Source organism: Camponotus floridanus, unplaced genomic scaffold (assembly GCF_003227725.1).
Source record: "Camponotus floridanus strain SB8 unplaced genomic scaffold, Cflo_v7.5 scaffold152, whole genome shotgun sequence".
NCBI classification, from domain to species: Eukaryota; Metazoa; Arthropoda; class Insecta; order Hymenoptera; family Formicidae; genus Camponotus; species Camponotus floridanus.
Genome location: NW_020229273.1, coordinates 598,551 through 622,390, shown reverse-complemented (window position 1 = coordinate 622,390; position 23,840 = coordinate 598,551). Strand labels below are relative to the sequence as shown.

The following is a 23,840-nucleotide window of genomic DNA, read 5'->3' as shown; positions in this document are numbered from 1 at the left end:
AAAATCGCACTCTTTTATTCTCGACGTAATTTTCTATTTAAATATATCATTAATTTTTGTAGATAGTTATGACAACTATTTTACACAATTTTTTTTAATACAGCAATTTTTTATTAAAATCATTTTTTGTAAAATAGTTTTATACAATAATGTCTTACTACTGAGATGACTCGACTTCTTTTTTTTACCTTTTTTTGAAAAGGTAATTTTTTTAGGATTTAAATTGTACGACACGAAATATAAAGAATGTTTTGTACGGAAACGAATGTTTCGTATCATTCCCATATTTTTTTTTTCGCTTTGTCCATATGTGTTATAAAATGTTAATAGTTATAATTAAAATCTATTAATAAACTTTCTTTGTATGTGAAGCATAAAAATAGGAGCAATGGCAATTTATGATTTCTGCTAACACCAAAAAACAATATAAAAACGAAGAGAACGGAAATCTGATTAAATTATAAGTGTATTTTTTGAGTAGAATACAAATTCGACATTAAAGAAATTATTTTTGTCACACATAGCCAACGCATTTCTATTTATATAAAATGGAAAAGGAGCGATAAATATCTATGGTCTACGGTCTCGGTAACTTTCTTCATGTTACATAAATATTATTATAATATTATTATAATTAATAATAAATATTATTATAATTCTGCTAAATCTCAATAGAAGAACTCCAATATTCAGGTTTATCTCTTACGACTAATTATTTAATACTTATTGATCTTTTTGGAGAGTAGAGATTTTTATTCATAAGAAAAAATGGACTAAAAAATTAGAATCCGCTAAAAAATTAGAAAAGATGGAATTTAAAGTTTCTGCACCAGACAGAGTTATTTTATACGGAAAATCTTTGGCAATATATGGTAAACATATTATAGCGAGCGGAATAGATCTTCGTATCACGCTCAAATTCCACCAACTATCTCTAGAGTCAAAAATCATTAAGATAGAATTTCCTGATGTCCATATATCGTTAGACATACCTTTACAAATGATTGCAAACTTCATTTCCGATGAGAATTTTAATTTAGTTGTCGATGTTTATATTCTGTTCTTTAGAGACACGTGCAATGTTTTATCACCTTAAACGGTCTGTATTGCATATTCTTGGTTTATTTTTAGTTTTATGAAAGTAAGATTTCGTAACAAAGGTCAACAGAAAAAAAAAATAAAATTATTTCGAATTATCTTTTGAGACATTGAAGTTAATATTACATCTTATTTAATTAATTATATTAAATTTAATGCAACGCAATCTATATAAAACAATAAAAATAGCACAGTTAAGTTTTTGCGGTAAAATTATAAAATGAAATAAAATTAAATGACATAATTCAATAAACAGTATTTGTGTATATATTGTATATATACACATATTTTTTTATTTTTTCCGTATAAAATATTACATGCATGTACTTAAACATATTTACATGTATATATGCAAAACTCGTGCATATTGTAAAATTGCTATATATGAAATATTATTTTAAATACAGTGAGATAATGACAATTTGTTCATAACATTGAAAGTAATGTATTATTTTTATAATTATGTTCTGTTTTAATAATTTCTTATGAAAATATTGAGAAAATTTGACATAGAAGTTCATATTTAGAATTATGATTTCGAGGCATTGTTATTATATTTAGGAAAAATCAAAAACGATCGAAACGTATACAACAAGAAATATAAACGTTGTCTTGCGCGAGAACGAACGTTTCAAATTTTTATTGTCAGTAACTATTTTATTTGGTCCATGATAAGGATTCAATAGATGAAAATGTATCATTTCGATTTACATGTAAAACCTTGAAAGAAGAAACCAATTAATCTGCAGATAAAGGAAGAGCAGGAAATCGAGAATTTGATTAAATATATTTCCTGTAAGTATATCAATTTAATAATAAGTATTGACGACGAATTTCCTTTTGTTATAAGTCTGTAACTCATATTATACATTTGTGCAGAGTGATAAGAAGCGACAAATATACCATATCTTCGTCACATGAATACGTATGAATACATGTTACGTAGCAAATACATTTTGCATGGTTTTAATAAATAGAAGGCACGCAAATTTACTTTTCTGCGCACTACTGTTGAACAATACTGTTTGCAACTTTCATTTCTTTGAAAAAGCAAATATTCTTATTCATAAAAAGGATAATTTAAGATTTCCGCACCGGGTAGAATTATCTTAAGCGGAGAGTATGCGGCGATATATGGAAAAATCTTTGTGATGACCAATTTAAATCATCGTACTACGCTTAAATTCGCCGAATTAATTAAATATAAATTATTAAGAGACATTTGTAAGATAGAATTCCCTGATGTTCGTTTATCATTGAATTTACCTTTGGAATTAGTTAAAAATTTCCTCCATAATTATGATATTATTGGCACGAATAGTGTCCGCTTGTTTAAATATGTGCAATACTTTATTACCGCCAACGGTATGTAGAGTACATATGAGCAAAGATTTAGTTTACAAATGTTTTTTGTCTCCCTTTTTAATATCGTTCATCGAGAGCAACTCGATATAAGATATTTTTGCGTACACGGAAATACCGATGCACGCTGGTCTTGGCAGCACGACATCGTTCGCGGTATGTGTCGCGGCATGCTTTCTACATTGGTCGCGTCTACAGAGAGGTGATCATAATGAATTTAGTTTTTTTTTATTTTTTTTTTTTTTTTTTTTTTTTTATTGAGCAAAAGGCAAGCTTTGGCGGAACGCCATACAGCTAAATACATGTAAGATATATCGTCTGTTGGTAAAAATTATCCCTAGATAAGCATATTGGTGTTGTATGTTAGACTATTTGAGTATTATCGTAACTTATATAATTAAAACTAAAAAAAAATATATAAAAATATTCTTTTAACAGTCATAATATCAAAATCATAATCATAATCATAAGTTTTTAGAAAACGACTAGAAAACAATCAGAGAAAATTAATCGTGTTTTCCAATAGCTTAAATTAAAATTAAAATAAATATATATTGTATGGAAAAAATATATATAAGAGTATAAATTTATACTTAGGTAATCATATATGATTAAGACTAAACTACTAATGATATGAAAAGTTATTGATAAATAGACCAATATAGACGGGCTAATATTAGATATTACACTTAATCTCATTAATATAATGATCCATCGCTCTTACAATGTGTTCATCATAAACAAGAGTTAGCAGAGACTTGATTGGGAATGGAAAAGTATTTAGAGAGGAGGATACTTGGCGAGAAAAGACTATTCTTTCTTTATCAAAACGACTGCATTCCCAGAACACATGGTCTAACGTTTCCGGACTGTCACAATTGGGACATCTCGAGGAAGGCACTATGGAGAATCTTGGAGAAGCTTTCATTTAAGGATGTATGTCCACATCTCATTCTACATATTGAAGTAATGCCTTTACGCGAGATATTGAATTGATCGAACCAGGGAGATCTATTGTCTGTCCAGTAGTTTTCCATGTAACAAGAAGCCTTATTTTTATTATTTTTTCCTTTACACCATTTGGAAAACGATTTGAATAGCTCATTCTTCCAAGTTGCTTTAAAATCTCTGATAGACGTATTAATTGGATAGTCTATTCCAAATTTAGGAGCCTCTTTGGCCAATGCATCAGCCATTTCATTACCCTTGATCCCGCAATGACTTGGTATCCAAACTAATTTAACTGATCCGTTACTTTCATTTATAAGTTTAATTTGATGTCTTATTTCGAGTAATAAATGAGAAGATTTATTATTGCAACTTATGTTCTGTAGAGCCGTCAGAACAGATTTAGAATCTGAAAAAATTGTAAAATTAATGATATTATGTTTATTAGCTTGATTTATCGTTTCTAATATTGCCATAGCTTCCAGAGAGAATATTGAAGAGTAGCCAGTAGATCGAAATTCAAGTTTAAAAGTTTGGTCCAGTGAATATATCGAAAATCCTGTAAATTCAGCGTTAGTAGTTTTGGAACCATCCGTAAAAAAGCAATATGAAGTATTGAGGGTATCTTGAAAAATTTCTCTGAAAAGTTTTTCGTTATTGTTAGAATTTTTGTCAAAATTGAGACCTGTTGTTAAATCAATTTCCGGTATAGATATTATGGAGTCGAATGATTTTGTGTAGCAAAGTTGTATATGGTTGGATTCTATTAGATGAGAGATGTGTGATAATTCTAAAAAGGTATCTAGTATAATAGACGAAGTATATCTATTAATGATTGTAGGATCATTTTTAATCTTTTTAAATTCATTTAGAGAAGGTAAAATGGGGTGGTTCGATTGGGAGAAAACTCTAGTCATCCAATTTTTGCATAAATATTTAGCTCTAATGAAAGCCGGGGGTTCTTTAGATTCGGCAAGCAAAAAATTAGTTGGAGAAGACATTCTTTGTCCCAGAATTGTTCTTATTGCTTTAAATTGAATACAATCAAGTTTAGATTTCTGAAGTTTCGTGATATTATGTAGTATAAAATTTCCGTAATCTAATTTTGATCTCAGAAGTGTTACATATAAGATTCTAAGTAAGCGAGGGTCGGCTCCCCACCAAGTATGACAGAGACTGCGAAGAATTTTCAATGGATATTGACAAGTTTTCCAGATATGTGAAATATGATGATTCCAATTTAAGTTGGGCGTAAACCACATTCCGAGGAAACGGATTTTTGTGGATGTATAAATTTTTTTATTTTGTACGTTTAGGTATATAGTATTATTGTCCCTGGAATTTAATCTTTTTGCAAACTTACAGAATTTCGTTTTTTCGGGAGAAAGCTCTAGTCCCAGATGGTAAAGTGCAATCGCAATGTCGTTGACTGATTTTTCAAGAATTGATCTAGAAAATTCCATGTTGGATGAAGAACTGAAGATAGCAATATCATCCGCGTATTGTATAAGTTTACAATTTGGATCGCAAATTTTTTCCAATTCTGAAACATAAATGTTATATAATAAAGGGCTTAAAACGCTTCCCTGAGGGAGACCTTTATATGCGAGAATAATTTCATCAATTTCTTCATATCTGCAATGGACTTGTCTTAAGTAAATAGAATTATTGATAAAGGCCAGTATGTTCGGAGAAATACCCAGTTTAATAGGTTTTTGAATTAAGATGTTTGGGATTACATTATCGTAAGCTGATTTAATATCTAAGAAGGAGGCTAAGGCATTCTCGTTCTTTTGAAAAGAAAGGAGAATGTTAGTTTGAAGAAAGGCAAGGTTGTCAATACAACTTTTACTTCTTCTGAATCCAAATTGTGAATTCGGTAAAAGGTTATTAAATTCCAGATACCAATTTAATCTATTCGATATCATTCTTTCCAGGATTTTGCAAAGACAAGAGGCTAAAGAAATGGGTCGAAATTTAAGGCCTTCACCAGATTTAGGAATAAAAAACACCAGATATTTCGACCATTCCGAAGGAAAGGACTGAGAAATGAAAATTCTGTTATATATAATTAGTAGAAGGTCCTTCGCATTAGGGGGAAGTTCAGAAATTATTTTATAATACTATCTAATCCTGGACTAGATCTTGTGTTCAAATGATCAAGAACGTAATTTAGTTCCGTAAGTGAGAAAGAATTATCCAATGAAACATTATAATCTTTATATGGAAGAGAAACAGGGGGAGAAGGGGTTCCTGGAGGAAAAAGGGAGGTTATTAAGTTGGAAACAGTATCTATTGCCTGTTTATTGTAACAGTTTTTCGCCTCAGATTGTGTGATTTTATTTTTAAACGCCCTACCTTTTCTCCAAACATATGTGGGGTCAGAGTTTTTACTTAAATTTTCACAAAAGGATTTAAAATTTTCTTTTTTAATGTTCCTGAGACCAATTCTTATTTTTGCTGATTCTTTTTTATATAGAAGAAAATTAGTTCTTGTTCTTTGTGTTTTAAATCTTTCAAGAGCTTTTCTGCGTTCTAGGATAAGAGCATCACATGCTTCGTTCCACCAAGGACATGGAATTTTATGTTTATTAGTTATCTTTGGAGATTTTGGACTAGAAAGATTATTGTTCGATGAGTGATTAATTGTCATTTTAGACTGGTATTTGTAATAAGGAGAATGAGTATAATCTTTACAACTGTTCTTTTGTGAAGGAGGATATTTACGAGAGGAAGCTTTAGTAATATTTTTGATAATAATTGAGGTGAATGATGTATATAACCCTTGAATATCTTGAATTGTTAGAAGATCTGGTAGGAAATTATTAATATCACTCTTCATATTTTCAGTGAAGGTTGGCCAGTCTGTCTTAGGGGAGTAAAGTTTTGATGGTGTTTTGATTGTAGATTTGAGCGATGCAGAGATATTTATATTAATGAAGATAGGGAAGTGATCACTCCCCCAAGGGTCTTGATTAATTAACCAAGATGTTTCTAATACGATTGAGGAACTAATTAGAGATAAGTCCAATTTCGACGCGTGATTCCTCTCTAAATCCCAGAACGTTGGGGTTTCATCATTTAATAAAGTAATATCTAGGTCTATGATGCCTTCCTCTAGGGGAATAATTTGATCATAAGGTAGGTTAAAATCTCCACCTACCAAGACCTTATCTCGGAAGTTTGCAAAGAAATTACGCCAGCTACGAGAATTTATTCTAGAGCTGGATGGGGGTCTGTATAATGAAATGATAGACATCTTGCCCTGTTTTAGGAAAAGTTCTATTCCGCACACCTCAAGATTTCCCTGACAGTCCGGAATATTATTCAAAATGCTGTATTTTAGATTCGACTTTACCAAAATTAGTACTCCTCCTCCCCTACCGTGCAAGCGATCTTTTCGGATAATATCAAAACCTTTAAAGGAAAATTGATCGTTGGGCTTCAACCAAGTCTCTGAAATCAAAAAAATATCAATATCTGCAGAGAAATAAATCAAATCATTAATTTTGTTTTTAAAACTTTTTGCATTCCATTGAATTATCTTAAGTGACTGGATCATTTGCATTCTTACTATTTGTTTGCGGGTCCAACTTACGTTGGGGATTATTACGAACATTAAGCAACTGTAATATCTCGTCGAGGATAAGTTCTGCATCCGGAGAGTTAGTAACCCGCAACAGAAGGTCCTTGATTTTGTAAGAAAGACCAGCTTTCCAGGATGTCGGAGGATTCTTCTTAAAGAGATCTGCAAAGGATGGCACATTCGGAACGTCCAACCTTGATGAAAGATTTGGGAAGTTCACTAAATCTTTGATAAGATGGGTTTCATTTGGATTATTTTGAGACAATAACGAGCGTCTTGCTTCCAGGTAAGATATATTATCGAAAGCCATTTTTTTGTTAATTTCAGAATTCAGAATGAATTTTGGACATTTCCTATCTAGAGCATGGTGTGGACCGCTGCAGTTGATACATTTGGGGGTTTCCTTACAATGGATATCTGCCGATAAGAGGTGCGTTGTTCCACAATTCAGGCATATGTTGTGAGATTGTTCACATCCCTTGCTGGTGTGTCCTAGTTTACCGCATTTGTAGCATCTTCTTACTGGAGTCATGTATGGTTGAACAAAAAGATTAACTTTCCAAATTTTTAGGCTTTTTGGAAGATCTTGACTCTTGAATTCTACGCAGACTGATTGAGAATCGATCCATTTTTTGGTATTGGGGTCTCTTCTTTTTAGTCTGAATAAAAAATTAATTTTGATCAGCGGGTTATCTTTTTCTAATGTAGCTTGTAGTTTGTCTAGTGAAATATCATTTGGGATGCCTTTGATTACACCTTTTCTGCATAACTTATATTTAGGAATGTATAATGATAGTCCCAGTTCCGCAATGTATTTATTTTTAATTGATGAGTTAGCATCATGAAAAGACTTAAAAGAAATCTTCCATGTGTTCCAGGCGTGGTGGTCAATTTCTTCAAACTTGATGTTTGCCTTAGACAGAAGTCTGGCAGCTTCAATAATAGAAGTAGATCTTTTCTTTTGTTCAGATATTTTTCTAACAAATACAATATATGGACCTTTGTTATGACGGTCGTACCATAAATTATTTGTAACTGTGTTATCCTCTGATTCAGAGATTTTATTTTGAAGATTTCTTTTCTGATTGAGCGAAATATTAGATGTTGAAGATAAAGATTTGACTGCCTTTGGAAGGAGTTCTTCTTGAGGAGGATCAATATTTAGTATTTTCTTCGATTTTGCTTTTTTGGAATCCGTTTTTGACGATGGCGTCTGTTTTTCCTTTGTTTGATCCGTAAGCCCCGATGAATCGTCGGATGTACTTGAATATTGTCTTTTTAGATGAGTTCTATCCAATATAATATCCATTATCTGATCTTGTGATATATTTTGCAAATCATCAGCTTCATTTTTCTTCTTATCGATTGCGTTGTTAGACATTTTAAGAAATGCAGGCGGGAGAGAGGGGTCTCTCCCGCCTTGAGTATTGAGGTTATCTATTGTTACCTTGTTTTAGATTTAAAAATTTCCTTACACACAAAAATGAAAGCGGTAAAGTCCAAAGAAAATAACAGAAGGGAACCCTTGGGTAAAAACCCAAGTATATGAAACACTGCGCACACCTATACAAACTAAGAAAAAACGCTAAACTCCGGCCTGCTTTTTTCCGGCCCGCTTTTAGGTGATCCCTGAAAGCGATGAATTTAGTTTTGATGAATTACTACTGATTGGGACATCTGCCGTGGAATGCAGGAAACCTATATGTAACGTTAAGTATATAATGGACATTTCTGTATGTTTAAACGGTAACATAGCTGCAAGGTGTCAATTGCTTAACTACTTATAGCGATTTCGGCTGGTCTGCACCGACTGCACATTTCGGGTGTGTATGTTCGGCTGGTCGAATGGTGCAGTCCCTCACTGGAGCTGCGTATTCGTCTGGGCTCAGTATCGCACAGGTGCATGTTGGGTGTACACAAAGTGGCTCTCACAAATTTGTTGGAGCCAGTTGGTGTAATCGGCCAGTTGGTGTTGTTACGTCCCGGTTACTAAATAATAGAGAACTACAATACCGGTGGTTAACATAATTATTTTATTCAAATGTCTCCCGTGTTTTCAGTCATTCACCGGGTTTACTGGGGATGAGGGAGATTGTGATCTATTGTCAAATTTAAATTGTATTTTAAATGAGAGTAAATAGAATGAAAAGTTAAAATAAGATAATATGATATAACTAGATGATTAAATTATTTTAGAGAACGCAATTGATCATGAAGTAATGCTACCAGAATAAGTAAAATTAAAATAACCAAGATCAATACACAGATTACTAATTCTTTCATAATACATATTAATAATTAATAATAATTAAGCAATAATAATTGATCTTAAATAAGTGAATAATTATATCAAATAAGATAATATTGACAAAGACGTATTGGTAATTAATAACTCGGTAGAAATCTAATTGATAAAATTAATTTCTATTATAATATAATTAAAGAAAGGAATAAAATAAAAATAAATTTTAACTCACCAAAATTATAACTACTCCCTTCTTACTGGGAGAAAATTTGAGATTCTTCCTTCCTTCTAAATTTGTCGGAAGTAGCGCTTGAAATTCAAAGACCCAATAGCGTGAATTTTCCAAGGGATGACAGGTTTTAAAACTCAGCGGTAGAGAGTGGTTCTCAATAAAATCTCGTAGAACTTTCCAATTAACTCTACGTATATTGCATAAAATATAAGTATATAGGTAGATACAATCAAGTCAGAGAATAATGCAGTGAACAATCAGCGAAAATCAGAGTTCGTCCTAACTGTAGGCCGGAGAAAAATCTACTGGCGCTCCGTGACAATGGCCGGTAGACGCTGGTCCTCCTTGGTACGAGTCAGTGGGGACTTAGATAAGGCGAATTTCATCATTTCCTTTGTCCATTCGAATATCGATCTGCCATTCTTGGTATGAAGATGTTATGTTTAGCTGATTAGCGAGAGCGAGTCGCCGTGTGAGAATTACATGGATGAACCTTACAATTTATTACAGATTTACTTCCTTCTTCCAACGCTGACTATGTACAATTTTGAATGTTTTGTTCTTATTACCTAGACCTGATATTACTTAAGTGGAATAATTAACCAAAATTTTACAAATGATGTCATAATGAGAAATGAGTTACCAGTAATAGTCGTTATCTGTGATTATGATTTACATTCCATGATAGATAAACGACAGCTGAATCCCGAAGGCGTTTTAAAATCGCTCCTTTGTACAATGCATTATTCGTAGACGAATTTATAATTCTTTTATATCTTCATAATTTTAATACTATAACTCTAATGAATTTGGTTAAAATAGTCATTAAAAGTAACTAGAAGTAAGTAATTAGAACATGAGTAAGATTAATTAAAGATAAACGCAATTATAGCGTTAATACAAAAAGAAAATAATATCTCCTTCAATCTTGCTCTTACGTGATTAGATAGAACTGAACAAATTCCAACAGGGTAAAGAAGGAATCTGTTTATATGGTAAAAAGAGAAAGTTTATTGGTCGGGACGTCACAGTGTGTAAGCACTGCACACACTTGCACCAACTTTACACAGGTGGCACACCAGTGCAGACCAGCCGAAATCGCTATTAGCTTACAATAGATCCTCTTTATTAACGCCAGAAAAGAGAATTCTTTTGATCGATTCGACTGTTTGCCAGAATAAGTACAAACAAATAGAATATGTGGCACAAATAAAACATTTTCATCCCGAGATTATCGATCGCTATTTGGCTGCAATAGATGAAATATCAAATAATATTTCAACAAAGTTAGCATTAGATGATCAGTTCGATACATTACAGGTATATTTTTTTCACTTCTTTACAAGCAATAATATTACTTAATAATATCACTTTGTTATATAATGTTTTTGTGTAATATCATCTAAAAGATGTGCAAATATAATTATCCGATACAAATGCAATATTGTTTTTTAATTTATACTTTTTAATACTTTATAGAATTACATTCAAATGAATCAACATCTGACAAGGAGAGGTCGCGACCTTGGGATCACCGAATTAAATAAAATTTTAACTGCGTGTAGTACTCGACCAAAGAAGTTTTTGAGGAAAGTGAGAGGACGCAACGCTCAGCCGTTTAAAAAAAAACCAAGTGAAAAATAGGCCGTATCTTGTATACCGGTAGGTTCAGACAGATCGTCAAATAAGCGGCGTAGCTCGGGCGGTAAAGCCCAATATTATTTTGCTGCTGATCACAGGTTCGATCCCGACCTGTGGTAGTTTCTTTTTTTTTCATTTTTTTTTTACATAAAACGTACAATATTTTTTTAATAAAAAAAATAAATAAATAATTTAATTTTTTTTGTTTTTATTTTATTTTTATTTTAGGAAAGGTAATTATTTACGATATGTTAATTTATATTAAATTTTATAAAACGTCACAATTCTATATATTCTACTCGATACTAACAAAAAAATATATAAAATTATTATGCCACTTATTAATTAATTATAAAATTTAATCGAGGAAGAAAAAACAATACACAATTTTATATATTTTTTGTTCCTTAACTTCTCTTCTTTCAATAATAATTAATTAATATTATTAATATTAATTATAATAATTATTAATATTAATTAATAATTATTCATATTAAATTATGAAATAATTAGCGAGAAGTTACCGTAAATATTTTTATTGTAAACTTTGTCAAAACAATTAATTTTTTATATACAACTCCATTCGGTGATTTTCGATAATGTAGATTGATTGAGAGAACTAATGACATTTCATTTCATAGATTTTATTTTTGTAGACTTTTTCATTTTGTTAATAAATAGCTGTGTATATTTCGATTGATTATTAAATAGTCTATTATTACACAGGGTGTTCTAAAATGTACGTCAAAAATTTAAGGAGATATTCCTCACACACCTAAAGGATGAAAAAAAATATATATATGGACATAGGTGCGGAAATGCTTATTTCAGGAGTTATTTTAAAAATACTGTTAGCTGTATTATTTACACAAGGAAAAATTTAGGATTAATTATTATAGACAAAAATGCCACCAGTGCGTGATATTCGAAATCTTCATAACCGTATCACTGCAGGTTGCGAGACAATCCGCTGTACGCCAGACATTTTGGAACGTGTCTGTGAATCAATGCGGCGATCACTGCTTGTATTCAGGAAAATGATGAACATTTTCAACATTTATTATAACATACTCAAGGTCACATTAAAATCAAATGTAAATAAGCCTAAGTAAACGATTGTCGTCTGCAATAATTAATCCTAAATTTTTCCGCGTGTAAGTAATACAGCTAACAATATTTTCAATGTAACTCCTGAAATAAGCATTCCCGCACCTATGTCCATATAACATTTTTTCATCCTTCAACTGTGAGGAATATCTCCTTATATTTTTTACATATCTTTTTAGAACACTCCGTATAGTCTACTTTTGAATACGTAAAAAACAAAGATGTGCATTAAAAAAGATGCAAGATAATGAAAAGGATGATTTTTTTGGTACATTTTAATAAACGCAAATAATAAAACATATAATGAAGCCAACTTATACTAATATATTTGTGTAAGAAACATTTATGCTTTCTCGCGTATAACATTATCATTCGATAAATGCAATAAAGGAACAAAAATTTTTCAAAAATAACAAAGTGCATATTTGAACAAATATAATAAACGTGTACATATTTAAACTTTTAAATTACTACATATATATATGCGTTGCTAATAGATAGTAAAAGAGAAAAATATGTTCATTTTATTTTTTTATTTTACAGACTGGAGCAATTTTATACATTGAAATCTTACATATATGTATATATGCATGTAAAAAAATTAATGGACAAAGCATTATCCTTTTCTGGATTTTTATTCTCAAGATGTAATCGAGATGATGCATTTTACTTATTATTAATCGAATTAAGCTTTACGCAATGCAATCTAAAAATAACAAGGGTGGCGCTGTTTATGGTCTGCATTAAAATTACATAATCGATTTCTATTAAATGATATAATTCAATGTACGAATATTTTATTTCAATTACAAAATAATTTACGTCAAAGTATTTTGTTCGTATTTGCATAAAATATTACATCCGAAAAATGTAGATACATTTATATGTGTACTACGAAACTAGATATGTAAATATCACATAAATTGCATCAGTACAAATAATAACAATTTATTTAACTTTTACACATTACAAATAATATATCATTTTCAAATTTCCAAATTACGTGTAAGTTTTGTGAATATTTTCTTATTAAAATATATTAAAGAAAAAAAGAACGTTCAATACATTGTAATCAATGTTTAGATTCACGATTTCAGAGCGCTGCTTTATTATTAAAACGAAATCAGTAACGATCAAGACGCAAATTATACAAATACAAAGAAAACATACTTTGACGTAAATTATTTTATAATCAAGAGACACGGTAGTGTCTTGAAGTCGAGTCATCACTCAGGCGCAAGACACACCGTGTATGTTTACGCGAGTGGCTAAGTTGCGAGTAATGCATATTATCGGTTCTCAATAACCGTTGAATCGTCAAAACGTTGAATCAATCAAATTCTTATTAGGTTCAATCAATTGCTTGGGTTCGATTTATATAAGGAAAGTATCTTTATTTTTGCTCTATATGCTCTATAAGCAGAAATATAACGATGCAAAGTATCAATGTGAAACTTTTTGATTAGAAACGTCACCGTCGTGGCTACATTTTTCACATATTTTTTTGTACGATTCGCACATTTGACGAAAGAGGCGCTGTGTTCACGTGACGAAGAGAGATGTATAACTTTTTTATCATGCGAGAAATTACCGACTGTAATTGAAATGAATTGGTCGGTACATAATATACTTTACACACACACGCACGCACACACACGCACGCACGCCACGCACGCACGCACGCACGCACGCCACGCCACGCACGCACGCACGCACGCACGCACGCACGCCCACGCACGCACGCCACGCACGCACGCACGCACGCACGCACCACGCACGCACGCACGCACGCACGCACGCACGCACGCACGCACGCACGCCAACGCACGCACGCACGCCACGCACGCACGCACGCACGCCACGCACGCACGCACGCACGCACGCACGCACGCCACGCACGCACGCACGCACGCACGCACGCACCACGCACGCACGCACGCACGCACGCACGCACGCACGCACGCACGCACGCACGCACGCACGCACGCACGCACGCACGCACGCCACGCACGCACGCACGCACGCACGCACGCACGCACGCACGCACGCACGCACGCACGCACGCACGCACGCACGCACGCACGCACGCACGCACGCACGCACGCACGCCACGCACGCACGCACGCACGCACGCCACGCACGCACGCACGCACGCACGCACGCACGCACGCACGCACGCACGCCACGCACGCACGCACGCACGCCACGCACGCACGCACGCACGCACGCACGCACGCACGCACGCACGCACGCACGCACGCACGCACGCACGCACGCACGCACGCACGCACGCACGCACGCACGCACGCACGCACGCACGCACGCACGCACGCACGCACGCACGCACGCACGCACGCACGCACGCACGCACGCACGCACGCACGCACGCACGCACGCACGCACGCACGCACGCACGCACGCACGCACGCACGCACGCACGCACGCACGCACGCACGCACGCACGCACGCACGCACGCACGCACGCACGCACGCACGCACGCACGCACGCACGCACGCACGCACGCACGCACGCACGCACGCACGCACGCACGCACGCACGCACGCACGCACGCACGCACGCACGCACGCACGCACGCACGCACGCACGCACGCACGCACGCACGCACGCACGCACGCACGCACGCACGCACGCACGCACGCACGCACGCACGCACGCACGCACGCACGCACGCACGCACGCACGCACGCACGCACGCACGCACGCACGCACGCACGCACGCACGCACGCACGCACGCACGCACGCACGCACGCACGCACGCACGCACGCACGCACGCACGCACGCACGCACGCACGCACGCACGCCACGCACGCACGCACGCACGCACGCACGCACGCACGCACGCACGCACGCACGCACGCACGCACGCACGCACGCACGCACGCACGCACGCACGCCACGCACGCACGCACGCACGCACGCACGCACGCACGCACGCACGCACGCACGCACGCACGCACGCACACTGTTGATAAACATAAAATAAAATCGCGATTTAGAATAAAATCGTGATTTAGAAATATATGTGTTAGTTATATAGGCTTCACTTTGTTTGATAACTCTTATTCTATTTTCTTTTTATTTTTTCGGAAGATCCAATATCGAGGCTCCAATAAACATGCTCAGCTTGCAATTTCAATACGCAGGTAAAAACCAATATATGGACCGAGTTTTTTCGATATTTATAGGTGTTATACAGCAATAATTAAAATAAGATATATTTATTGTTAATTCTGATTAAGATATGAAATAATTGTTTATATATGTTCAACATGTCATTGAATTTTTTATGGTGCGTACATACATGTTATGTCAGTTTAATCTTTCGCACAAATTTATTTCACATAATTACTTACTTTCATCGGTAAATATATTATCAGTATAATTACTAGAGTTTTGTTGAAAGTCAGTTTATTGTAGGTTTTATCGAACTATTGCAATTATTTTTATATTGAATTCTGATAAATTCTCTGTTAAATGCATTGAAAAAAAAATAATGTTAAATCAATATCGACGTATAATTGGAATTTAATTTATTAATTCAATAACATTATTAATTAAATCAATACGTCAATTCTTAAATCGAAAGCATGATCTGATTAATAATGTTATTGAATAAATAAAATAAATTTGAATTACACTGATGTTATTGATTTAACATTATTTTTTTCTCAGTGCATTAGTAATTATTATGTAATAAAATAATTAATTTTATGTATTATTATTATTCAATAATAAGAAATTAATAAGATGTCCAATTATAAGAAAATAATAAGATGTCCAATAATAAGAAAATAATAAGATGTCCAATTTCATTTACATTCGTCCGCAACGGACTTCACACTCTGAAGACAATACAAACAAAATTCTTTTTGCTAAATGAGCGCAAAATTTCTTTTTATGAATTTGATAATAATTAATGTTAGTTATTATATAATTTTTTTATTACATTTGCCCAATACCGGTGGGCTGGCTAGGCGCAGACGTAGATAATACATAAACTACAAAACAGATAGAGAATGAGAAAATGAAAATGGGATTCCGAAACTAATCCTAAGAAAATTTTTATATATATTAAATTTAAATTTCATCAGTCATAATTATTATATCAATTTAAATATGTGCGTTTATATGCTGCTTTTATTTATATAAAATATACACACACACACATACACATGTGTATATATATATATATATATATATATATATATATATTTATATATATTTACATATATATATGTAAACAACATTTTTACATATATTAATATTTTGCTATTAAAACAACATTTGCGAAATAAATGTTCACAAATTATTTATAATCCTTTAAATTTTAATTATATAATAGTAATTTACATATTTGCTGGATGTTTCGTGATGTTAAAATATATATCTCATATAACGTATATCTCAATCTATTTATTAAAATGCAGTGTACAATAGCATGCTATATCTACAATAAAAACAACGAGGAAATATTCATATTTTGAAATTCGAGAAAGATAATAAAGATTACGATAAAGATAAACATGAATATTTGCCAATAAATTAATTATTTCTTTGGCGAGAAATGGATGCATATTTCTTCGCTTGGTCGGAAAATAAGAGTAGCCCCGTATTCAATTGCATCTGGCTTTTTTACACTTTTTATTCTCCACTTTCTTAGAATAGCTGTTAACATTGTTTTCTCTTCGAGTAAAGCAAATTTCTGGCCGATGCAGTTTCTTGGTCCGGCGCTAAATGGAATGTAGGCATACGGATTTCTATGTTTTGAATTTTCCGGAAGAAAGCGATCAGGATCGAACTTTTTTGGATCTGGCCAAACTTCCGGATTTAAATGCACTAATGCAATTGCCAAAAGAACTGTAATACCTTTTGGGAGCGTATAATCACCTAAAAAAATATATTATAGGCTGTATTTCGTTCCCTTCTCACACTTATCATAAAATTATCATAAAATTTTATGTTAATAATATATATAATATATATATATATATATATTATATGTTAATAATATATATAATATATATATATACATATATATATATATATATATATATATATATATGTAATTGAGTTTGCAGTAAAAAAAATTATACTTTCGTAATCCATATAAAAATTGACACTTTTATGTAAAATCCACAACATATATTATTAAATCTACAACATATAATCTGTATGTGATAATAATTCTATTGAAATCAGTCTATTATGTAATAAAGTTATTTTTTTGAAGAATTTAAAACATGCGGCATAAATGATAAATAAAATTTTATACTATTATTTTATTATTTTTTGAATTCTGTCGCAAATTAAAGACTTTAATTTAAAGCAGATTTTTAACTCATTGATCTTTTGTTGTATTTATTTAGTTTCTAATAAATAAAAAATGGTACTTGTCTCAATAGAAATATATTATCTTCATTTTATAATTGAAAGTATAGTTTAATAATAATAAATTTTACAAATTTACAAATTAATATGAATATCTTAAGAGTTTTCCTTTATCTTAATATTAATAAAAATAAAGTCTTATACCCATTTTTACATCTTCTCCTAATTTTCTTGTGATCGTGGGTACACTTGGATATATTCTGAGAGTTTCCTTTATGACCCTATCGAGGTATTTTAATTGCGACAGTTCCTTTATGGTAGCTGGTGTTTCTGAATCTTTGAAAATTTCATCGAGTTCTTCATGAACTTTTTCTTGATGCTCTAGATTATTGCCCAAAAGAAAGAGCGTCCAAGTTATCGCAACCGCAGTTGTGTCGTGACCCTATATCATTATATAATCTTACTATTTTATATATCATTATATGTATATTCTTACTATTTTATAACACTCATTTGTAATTAAATTATAACACCTGATAAGAAAGAGTTTCGACTTTAATTTCAAAGATTTTTTCTCTTACCTCGAACATGAATGTATCGACTTGCGCCCGCAATTCATCATCGGTTAACGGAGCTTCATCCTTCTCATTCTGATCTAGTAATAGATCCAAAAAAGCTTTCCTCTTCCGCTTGGCTAATAAAACAAATTTCATAAGAATATTTCAAAAATTTACATCAGCTTAAAACATATGTATATGTATAATTATAATTTTATAATCACTTATATCAAGTTCATCATTTTCACTTTCCGTTTTGGTAAAACTGTTTTGCGATTGTCGTGTAATCTTTTTCTTACGTAATACCTGAAATTTAATTCTTTTGTAAATTTGATGGATTCATCTGAACAAGGAAAAAAAATAGATTTAATAATTAATTTAATAAAATTCTGCCGATATCTTAATACATCGTTAGTGTTGTTTTTCTTGCGCGTACCTCTCCTGTAAACTTATGGATTATATTAATCACTGATTTATATTCCTTTCCTGGAGACACTAAATTGTAGAGCCAATCTGGCCAAAGCCATGGTCGATAGAATCGCTCTATAATTAATTTCGAACCTCTAAAAATATGATTAAAACGTCAAACCTACATGATAGCATATTTATATTATTATGTTTATGAATTAATTATAAAATATGTTATTAATTATTAGAAAATTTTCTTAATAAGTCAGTAATGTTGTCAATTATTATATTTTATTATTAATAAATTAACTTATAACTCATGATTTTTCGAACCTATGTATCGTAGCAGTATACTTGGTTTCCTCTTCTTGAGCATGTACATCCACACCCATTGCCGTTTCTGCAAAATAATAACTTAATGAATTTATTAACTCATAAATCTCTCAAAGTATTTTACACTGCTTGTTCCAAAAAAGAAATGAAATTTATATTTATAATTATCAAAATTTAATGTTAAAATAAATTAATCTCTTTTTCTAATAAATATATTTAACCGTTGTTTTAATAGAAAAATAAATGAATAAATAAGCAATCAACTTATTATTACAATGAATGAATTTATTGATTTAATAAAATTAAAATTTAGTACTTGACAAGTCTTTATTCATATCCTAGCTCTTAGTTCAATTAATAGCTTCCTACTTAGTTTCAGTTAGCTTCCTACTACTTATATATTAATGAAACTCTTTTATGTTCAAGAGAAATATTATAAATATCATAATAATAAGATATATATATATATATATATATATATATTTATTTATTTATTTATTTATTACCACATATAACATCAAGAGCAGCATTATTAGCGAAAGGAAAAATATCGATAGCCTTCTCTGGATTCTTTGCTATCTCCTTCTCGAGACATTTTATCAAGATTTCTGCTTTTTCGGACATAATCACGGCAAACTGATCTAATATACTAAAATGGAACGTTGGCCCGATCAACTTTCTATCATGGAACCATTGTTTTCCTGTGAAAAATAGTGTCGAACAGTACATTTATTTATTAAAAATATCATATGCCAGATATACGTATACATATTTGTAAATAAGTAAAAATGAAAATATATATTATTATGGGTTATATTATTATGGGTTTTCTTATTTCGTTATTTATCTTTTTTGCATATCGCCAGTGAATATTTATAATCTCGGATAAGAAAAATTGCACAACTTAGTAATGTTAATGAAGCTTGCCAATTTGAATAATTAACATAAAATCAGTCACATAAATTACATAAGTAATTGGAGATATGGATGTGAGAAAAAAATGTGTTTTCTTTTTTTTATCAAGATATACATATATACAAATTTACATAGTAGTATTAGAGTAAAATTTTACTTTTTCGTCTCTTAGTTCTTTTCGTATTTTTAGTTTCTTTAAAATCTTTTTGAGAATAATCATACATCAAAAATGCATAATATAATATAAATTCGAATTACTTTTCATGTTTAACTAGATATTAAAAATATTCTATGAAAAATAGATAGAAAAAGATTATGGATTTACCTGTAGAAGTTAGAAGTCCTTTGCCTAACCAAGATACCGTCAATTCATATGGATGTCCTTTCTTGATATTTACTGTGCTAGACATAATAATCTATGAAAATAAATTTAAAAATAATGGAACCGTTTAATAATTTATCATTTATTATATTATATAAAATGTCTTTTCTTGAAATTTTTAATTTCTTTTAGAAACAACTTCATATGTAAAAAATTCTGTATATTCCATTCTTTTTGTTATTCGTTAACGTTTTTCTCGATGTATCATTAGATTAAGAAACATTCTATATAATATTTTAAGAATATAACTGATAATTGAGATTAGATTGCTAAAGGGACATCAACTTGAAAATTTAATTTTGACTTGAACTATCTTTCTCGAAAGACATAATAAAGACATAAGAGATACAAAGGTTCATTAAGTTAGTTTTTAGATAACAGTGCTAAAAATATCAAAGACATTGATAATGCCTAAATTGCTAAAAAAATCAAAAAAATTGATAATGCCAGTAAAATAAAAGACAAATAAAATAGATGCATGCATTATTTCTTAGTCTAATAACAAATTTTCTATTTAATACAGGTAGTCTTGATTCATATTTTTAGCACTGTTATCTAAAAACTAACTTAATGTATCTTTGTATCTCTTATGTAGAAAAAAAAGTATGTATGCTGAGTCAGTGTACAGTTATATAATGATATTTTATTATACATTAAAAACTTACTTAATGAACTTTGGTATCTCTTATGTAAAAAGAAAAGTATACTTAGTCAGCGTACATTATGATGATATTTTCTTATACATATATATACGTCTATAGCAAATTTTGACCTGTTATTACATAAACAGTGACACAGAATACGACACACACACACACACATATGCACACACGCACGCACACAAACAAATTGTTTCACTGAAATGTACATATTATTACAAATAAAAATATACATATAATGAACAAATAAATATACGTATAATGAACATATTATTTTCTATTTTACAATCATCAAAATAATAAATAGGAAAATCATATACTAGAAATAGATTATTTTCAATTGCAGATCCATATTTTAAAATAAATATTTATTAAAAAAAATTTTTTTTATTTAAAAGAAAAAAAATATTGTTATAATATTAAATAATTCATTATAATAGCAATTTAACTATTTTTCATATTTATGCAATTGTATCAATTATGTCACTAATAACTGAGAAAATTTATTTTCTCCGTATAAATATATTGTGAAATTTTTTAATAATAATTGTATTATTTAATATTAATATAACATAATATTTAATAAAGCATTTATAAAAATTTACTATATTGCAAGTAGTTTCACTTTCTCTCAATAACAAATTATCATGTATTTATAGATTTGTCATTACAAAAAATGTAATAACTGATATTTTTAGAAAGATACTTTTTACTCTTACTTCTAATAATTCAGGTTTATAGAGATTAATGAACGGATTCATGCCTATCCAATATACGAAAATTCCTTCTTTAAATTGAAGCATACGTTGTGTAAACCATTGTATTCGTTCTGTAAAGCATATAATCAGATTTAGTATTAATTTTTATTTTTATACTGATTATTTACATATTACACTAATCTAAAATAAATGACGAGTATCTTGTTTCAAATTTTTTTGGTAAAAATATATAAATGATATCTATCAAAACATAAAAACAATCTTATTTATAAAGTTCTTTACCATAATTTGTCAGTTTTAATAATTCAAATGTCACGCCAAAAGGAAATCTGCCATATACAGGAATGTTTTTGAGTTTTCGTCGAAGAATATATTGATGATATGATGTCGATATAATTGTGGTGATTATTAAAACAACAAATAGGGTGCATATTATTAAAGAGATTAAATCCATTTTCGTCACCTGTAATATGTTGAATAGTTTAAGTTATGAATATGTATAAATATATAAATTATTATTTTTTTAAATAGATTCACATTGGAATTCATATACATTGACAAAGATATCATTGACATGATTATATCATTATTATTTAATTTATCATTATTATTATATTTATTTTTTACCTAACCAAGAGTATTTATTAAAAATGCATTATTGATGATATCATGACGATTAGTATATAAATTTCATATTATGTACAGTTACATTTTTAAATTGATATTCGCACTTTATTGATATCAAGACGGTTAGTATATAAATATATATCATTGCACAAACTCGAATATAAAATCAATATCAGTGAGAATCTTTCGGTTAATATTTTAACTCTTTCAAACATGGAATTTACGTTTCTTGGAAAGATTTACGAAAACCGCAATAAATTGTTTATATTCCATTTCTTTATCGTATTTCAATAATATTCTTAAAAAAATTTATTGCTTAATTGTAATAATAATAATTTTTCTTTTTTTAACGATATTGGATCTTATTTTAACGATATATTAAGTATTACTTAATTATTTGCTATATTTTTATATAATACGCTTAATTTGAAAAAATCAAGAAAAGAAACATTTCACCATAAAATATTCGTTCTTTTTTTAATGAGTTTTTTATTAAATCATATTTTAACTATGCACAACTTACTTTGTGTTTTAAAAAAAATAAAAAACAAAATTAAAAATCTCAAATATATATATATTTATATATATATATATATATATATATATATATATATGATAATAATATATATATATATATATATATATATGATAATAATATGAGAAATAATAAGATTTACTTACTATCGCAGCACTTAATATTGAATCAATGATATCTGGTCAAAATATTTGAATAAGTCTTCTTGAATAAGTACTTCTTTTTAGCTCAAGATCTAAGAGAAAACTGATACTGTGTGTTTATAAAAACGTTATGTCAGTATTATATATAGCTATGTTATTACGCATTGTTATTACGCAAGTGTTTTTTGCTTTTGCGCACTTGATCCCGTAATATATAAACATTTATACAATGTAATGTATAAAATTATATTTATTTTGAGTTCTCTTTGTGATTGTCTGAAACATTTCTACATATGTAAAAAAATAGTGTATTGTAGACTGATCTTTTATTTATAACAATGAGATGCAAAATATATCAATCTGAATAAATATAGTATATGTAAAAGATAATGTTTTTAACGAGAAACTAGACTATGACCTCAGCTACGTCAATAGCTAATAAATCGGATATATTTTGAGATTAATAAATTTAACATTGCTCAAAACCTGACTTTTTAAAATTTTTTAAATTAATTATTAATTTTATATCTTAAAAAACTAAAAATGCTTTAGTCAATGTCAATTTTATAAATCTTGAAATAAATATTAGATTAATTTTTAATGTTGCTGAGCCATCCTGAGTTCTCTCTTAAGCACACATGCTTAAGAAACTCTCATAATATTAATAAATAACTCTAACAATATTAGTAGTTTCATTTCAGAGATTGTGTAATCTCTATTCTCGTATTCGTGTAATGCTATTCAATTTCATTATTATCAGCATCTTCTTGTATGTTGCGATGATTGTTTAGTAGCTAATTTTGAATATGTTTGAAAGTTTTAAAACTTCGATAATTCATATAATAATATTTAATAATTCGTTTTTGAATTTGGATATATTATTTAAATATCTAAGAAAACGAGTTTATAATTTTATTAAAAATATTAATTTTTTCTTTATTTCTTCCTCTCTTGTCATTCTTTATTAAAATTTAATAATTTGGAATTTGGC

At 30.7% G+C, this 23,840-nt stretch overlaps 3 protein-coding genes across 4 annotated transcripts; all 3 read right to left on the bottom strand.

Moving 5' to 3' along the window:
* Positions 1-3,052: 3,052 nt before the first annotated feature.
* LOC112637311 lies at positions 3,053-4,819 on the bottom strand. The gene is made up of 2 exons (XM_025406743.1): positions 4,772-4,819; positions 3,053-4,047 (listed from the first exon to the last, which is right to left on the bottom strand). The coding sequence occupies exon 2, from the start codon at positions 3,882-3,884 to the stop codon at positions 3,333-3,335; it is 552 nt and encodes a 183-aa protein (XP_025262528.1). The 5' UTR covers positions 3,885-4,047; positions 4,772-4,819; the 3' UTR covers positions 3,053-3,332.
* On the bottom strand, positions 4,813-9,108 carry LOC109610335. Of its 2 annotated transcripts, XM_025406738.1 has the most exons (3): positions 7,403-9,108; positions 7,007-7,156; positions 4,813-6,864 (listed from the first exon to the last, which is right to left on the bottom strand). In XM_025406738.1, exons 1-3 carry the CDS (start codon positions 8,373-8,375, stop codon positions 5,519-5,521), a joined length of 2,469 nt encoding a protein of 822 aa, XP_025262523.1. In that variant the 5' UTR covers positions 8,376-9,108; the 3' UTR covers positions 4,813-5,518. The 2 variants fall into 2 exon arrangements, with proteins under 2 accessions (XP_025262523.1, XP_019884483.2); XM_020028924.2 differs by having other exon boundaries at positions 7,007-9,108.
* A 7,528-nt stretch (positions 9,109-16,636) lies between these two features.
* LOC112637310 (cytochrome P450 4C1-like) lies at positions 16,637-22,964 on the bottom strand. Its single transcript, XM_025406741.1, has 11 exons — positions 22,853-22,964; positions 21,827-22,007; positions 21,545-21,654; positions 20,110-20,200; positions 19,376-19,570; positions 18,870-18,936; positions 18,565-18,691; positions 18,353-18,434; positions 18,153-18,265; positions 17,776-18,013; positions 16,637-17,130 (listed from the first exon to the last, which is right to left on the bottom strand). The coding sequence occupies exons 2-11, from the start codon at positions 21,996-21,998 to the stop codon at positions 16,790-16,792; spliced, it is 1,536 nt and encodes a 511-aa protein (XP_025262526.1). The 5' UTR covers positions 21,999-22,007; positions 22,853-22,964; the 3' UTR covers positions 16,637-16,789.
* Between the last annotated feature and the right edge of the window lie 876 nt (positions 22,965-23,840).

Coding starts and splice junctions, on each gene's coding strand:
- LOC112637311 (XM_025406743.1), bottom strand. CDS start 3,884: ATGGCAATATTAGAAACGATAAATCAAGCTAATAAACATAATATCATT.
- LOC109610335 (XM_020028924.2), bottom strand. CDS start 8,375: ATGTCTAACAACGCAATCGATAAGAAGAAAAATGAAGCTGATGATTTG. Junction 6,865..7,006: donor TGTTCGTAATAATCCCCAAC/GTAAGTTGGACC, acceptor TTTTGATTTCAG/AGACTTGGTTGAAGCCCAAC.
- LOC112637310 (XM_025406741.1), bottom strand. CDS start 21,998: ATGGATTTAATCTCTTTAATAATATGCACCCTATTTGTTGTTTTAATA. Junction 21,655..21,826: donor ATTAAAACTGACAAATTATG/GTAAAGAACTTT, acceptor TATGCTTTACAG/AACGAATACAATGGTTTACA. Junction 20,201..21,544: donor ATAAACCTGAATTATTAGAA/GTAAGAGTAAAA, acceptor TTATTTTCATAG/ATTATTATGTCTAGCACAGT.